This window comes from Leiobunum rupestre, chromosome 6 (assembly GCF_980474605.1).
Source record: "Leiobunum rupestre chromosome 6, qqLeiRupe1.1.hap1, whole genome shotgun sequence".
Classification (NCBI taxonomy): Eukaryota; Metazoa; Arthropoda; class Arachnida; order Opiliones; family Sclerosomatidae; genus Leiobunum; species Leiobunum rupestre.
This window is the reverse complement of record NC_143389.1, coordinates 23,339,904-23,344,492: the sequence shown is the minus strand read 5'-3', so window position 1 is coordinate 23,344,492 and position 4,589 is coordinate 23,339,904. Positions and strand designations below refer to the sequence as shown.

The window sequence follows — 4,589 nt, the reverse complement described above, 5'->3', positions numbered from 1 at the left end:
TACTAGCCCTTAGTAAGAGATATTAATTCACTAAGGCGGGGAAAAATGATGACAAAATGCAAGGTTGGTAAAAATACTGCGTAAAAATACTGAGCCAGAAAAATATTAGTTGGATAGGTGTATGTAGGTTGCAGGATTCACAACACCTTTCCAGGGGGGAAAATACATTATTTAATTAATTAACTTAATTGGAAATCGATGAAAATAGCGCGACTCGCTGCGTTTGCGATATACGTATAGCTGTGAGAAATTTGGCGGTCCTAGGTTGAACGGCTCGGACGTCTATAGAGAAGCAGACGCAAGACAGAAGGCACTTAGGAATATAGTATAGATTAGTATTAGTATTAGTATAAGTATTAGTATTAGTAAAAATTGGGTGGTTGGGTTAGACCAGCACTTCGACCAGAGGTCCATTGTGCAGCCCCAGCTAATTAAACACGGAAAAGCCCAGTCTTAGAAACGAAGCGCAAGATATGTTTTGCCGGGATGTTGGAATATCGCTCGTTTCCAACCTATGCATACCAAGGTACTCAAGCCTTTGAGCCGTGTAAGAATCACAGACACAAAGGACATGAGAGGAAGTTTCCTCCTCTGCAAGGCATGCCCTGCACAAAAGACTCTCACTGATACCAATCAGATGCAGATGTCTATTAAGCTGGCAGTGACCTAAAAGTACGCCCGTAACCAACCTTATACTACTCTTAGAGAGCGAAAGCAACTCAGCTGCTCTATTCATAGAAGGCCGAGGATTAAACTCCTTGGCCTGCCTCTGACCCTCCGTCTCAAGCCAAAGCCTGACATGCCTCTCAGTCATACACTCTTAAAACAGTTGGGTTAAAATCGACCCAAAATGGGTTATTTTTGTAACCCAATGCTGGGTCAGTATTTACCCTACCCTTTTTTGGGTTATTTAAATTTCCACCCAGAAATGGTTAGAACTTGCAACCCAAAGTTGGGTTGTTACGTTTTAACCCACAGTTGGATTACAAGAATAACATAAACTGGGTTATTTTTCGTAACCCAAAACTGTGTTAATATCTAAAACAACCCATTTTGGGTTGCAATAATAACCCAATTTGGGCTCTTTTTTAAACTGAAACACCCCATTTTTGGTTGCAATAATAACCCAATTTGCGCTCTTTTTTAAACTGAAACACCCCATTTTTGGTTGCAATAATAACACAATTTGGGCTCTTTTTTAAACTGAAACACCCCATTTTTAGTTGCAATAGTAACCCATTTTCGGCTTTTATTTACCCAAACCACCCATTATTGGTTACAATAATAGTCCTATTTGAGGCCTTTTTTAAATTTTAATCCATAACTGGGTTAATATCCCATCAATAACAGCCCAATTTTGGTTGCCTTACAAAACAAAACTCTAAAGGAATCCATATTTGGGTTAGAAAGGGACACAAATATAGTTGGTTTCCAGACTATATATAAAATAGTCATAATACTGGACCTGTATTTACTGACATTTAGCTTAAAAATACACTCATTTAGTTTATATCTCTGATTCACCTAATAGAATCCTTTCTAGCCTAAGCAGGTATAACCTAGCCCGTTCATCTACCCTTTGTGAATACAATCAATAAATACCAAACTCAATCACTTAGGAAATTTTTTTATTTTCAAAATGTTGTTGTAAATAGTTAAATTATGTCATTACTGTATTTTAAAAATTATATTGTCTCTGGTTTTTTTAAGTTAAAATTTTAACTCAACAGAACTATTATGTTACAAATTTTTAAGATACCTGTATTTTACCACAACTGTCAGCAAAATACTAATATTAAACTGTGGTAAAACAAATTAAAAATTGTTTATTACAAAACTTAAAAAACATATAAACCATATGAAAAGTAATTTGACTTAAAACTGCTTTTTGCTTCACAAATTATAAAAAGTTCAGCCTCGCTATATAAAAGTATATTATCTTAAAAAATAACAATGAAAGACTAGATTTAAAAGTTCAGTGAAATTAGGATTAAAAAAATGAAACTATAATTACGAAAAATTTTAACAAGTTCTTCAACTTATGTGAAAAATATAATTATTACACATTTTGGCTGAATACATCTTAGATTCACGAAAGTTCAGTCTCACAAATTTAGTGATTTTCGTTAATTTAATTACTTAAAAGTTAAATCTCATAAATAAACTGATGTTCACAATGGGCAACAAGTACCAAAACCTCAGTTACTTTTACAAAGGAAAGAAACCAAAAATCCTAATTTTTGAGAGCAAGATTTGACTAATTATTTTATAAATAGCAACAATGAGTCTGAATTAGGTCAGAAATAGAGGTATGATATAGAAATTATTTTTCAAAAACATTTATAAAAGTGTTAGTGTGGGAAATATCCATAAAAGTACCAAAACCTCAGTTACTTTTACAAGGGAAAGTAACCAAAAATTCTCATTTTTAAGAGCAGCATTTAACTAATTATTTTATAAATAGCAACAATGAGTCTGAAATAGGTTAGAAATAGAGCTATGGTACTGAATTGATTTAAAAAAACAATTATAAAAGTGTTAGTGTGGGCAATAACCATAAAAGTATAATGTGAACTCCTACACATTATAGTACAGTTTATACTAGATTTTTTTTAAATGTTTCGCTCCGCCATTACAGATCTGCTGAATTCGGGTAGCTTTAATGTTATTAAAGCGAGCTATGTGATATTTTCGCCTTTATTATAAGAAACAAATATCTGTGATATGAATTAATGTATTTGTGAATGAAATTTTGAACCATGGAATCTGATAAAGTAATTAAAGTTAAAATAGGTAAGTTTATAAGTGAAAATTTGTATCTTTAGACTTAAGCCTTGGCTGGCTTAGGATTTGGAATAGAACCATTATTTATTATTCTTTTCTTGATAAGGACTAGGAGATACAGAAGTGGAATTTCCAAATCCACCACAATGTTGCGTTACATTGAAGAAATGTACAGCCATAAAAATCTAGTATTAAAAGAATACGAAAAATTTTGGTCTGAATAAATTACATGTTTTATTCAAAATGAATGCAAACAATGTAAAAAAAATGTTCAAAATAGAAAAGAATTAAAATACAAAGTAAATGTGAAACATTTTTCTTGGTTATGAATGCTAATTGTCAAATAAAAATTTACATTTAATGAGATATTATTGGTGACTAAATTACAAAGTGCAGCACAAGTAATAGCAATATCATCTAAAACTTTTAAAGTAGTTACTGGTAATATCTGTTTAAAAATTCTGAAAGTTTTCCACCTGCAAATGACACGCTCAACGTGAATTCTAACTGAAGCAATTTTTCTAGTTCTGTGAACGTCTTCAGCTGGTAGCTGTTTTTTCCCCTTAGTGAAAGCTGGTATATTTAATCTGGCATAACGTTCACTCAATTCTTCTTCAATTAAAAAACCACGATCACACATTAATTCGTCACCTGGTAAAATGAAATCTAATAATCCACAATCATTGGTAATAAATTTGTCACTAGCACGTCCACCGTATCCGTCTGATACAAACATAATAAGACCATTTGGTGATATTGCTGTTAAAAATTTTGCAGTATTTTTCTTTTTATAATTGCTATAAGTTAACGCTTTTGTCAGATGAGATCTAGGTCGATCAATGAATATTTCTGTGCAGTCTAAAATGGCAGTCGTGTTAGGATACTTTTCTTTAAATGCAGTTGGCGTGTTTGTTTGAATAGTCTCTCTTGGTAACCAAACTACCAGGGGTTTTAATGCAACTGACATTTTTCTGATCCATGTATTAAATATGTTGCTAGCAAGGCTTGTTGAAATACCAAATCGTCACCCTAAATCTCCAAGCCTGAGTCGCATAAGTACTAGTAATATTTGGTCAGGAAGTGGAAGTTTGAAAGGAATATCGCATCCACTCATCAATGTAACTAATCGCAAAAATAACTCTAAATTTAAGCCAGTGAAGAAAAGACAGTCAGCGTTGTTTAAGTTTCCACTTGAAAAAGGTGGAAAGTTTGTTTGAGTTCCAACTGAACATGAATCAAGTAGAGGTTTACAATATGAATGGTCAACATGTAGCACATATTGCGTGGCTGATTCTTTCGTTTCGGGTTTCACCGAACATGAAAAATCTTTTCTTACTATAGAGCCAGCATTTCTTTCTTTCTCTTCCCAGTTTTTACTCATAACTGTTTGCTCTTCAAAAGCAGATTCATTATCATTCGTGATGTTCAGAAGAGCGTTACTATTATCTGAATGATCGGAAACTTCAATTTTTTGTTTCTTGCTTTTTGTTAAGCTATCAGTCACTATAGTTCTCTTTAAAACTCGTCTTGGCTTAGGAATAGATCCTACAGGTTGATATCCAAGGTGTTTAGTTGGTATTTTATTTCGATTATTAATTTGTTCTTCTTCAAAATGAAGAGAACACACCTAATTAAATATAAGACTTCAATAAGTTTAAATCCTTTATGAAAGTTATTTATTGTTACTTACATATGTAAATTTAGATGGTTCAAAATTCTTTCTGTTAATAGCTTTAATCCAAGCCTGTTTTAAATTATCCTATTTTGGTAATGAATGAAACGAATAGGGAATCAAACATGGGCAG

General features: G+C 32.5%; 1 protein-coding gene across 1 annotated transcript; it reads right to left on the bottom strand.

Annotated features, from left to right (window-relative positions):
- Window positions 1–2,864: 2,864 nt before the first annotated feature.
- Window positions 2,865–3,751, bottom strand: LOC149940429 (uncharacterized). The gene is made up of 2 exons (XM_090179252.1): window positions 3,140–3,751; window positions 2,865–2,969 (listed from the first exon to the last, which is right to left on the bottom strand). Exons 1-2 carry the CDS (start codon window positions 3,749–3,751, stop codon window positions 2,865–2,867), a joined length of 717 nt encoding a protein of 238 aa, XP_090035378.1.
- Between the last annotated feature and the right edge of the window lie 838 nt (window positions 3,752–4,589).

Excerpts from the sequence above, each read along its gene's own strand:
- LOC149940429 (XM_090179252.1), bottom strand. The coding sequence starts at position 3,751 with ATGTCAGTTGCATTAAAACCCCTGGTAGTTTGGTTACCAAGAGAGACT. Across the intron at positions 2,970-3,139 it reads CCAATAATATCTCATTAAAT|ATTTTTATGGCTGTACATTT; the intron begins GTAAATTTTTAT and ends TTTTAATACTAG.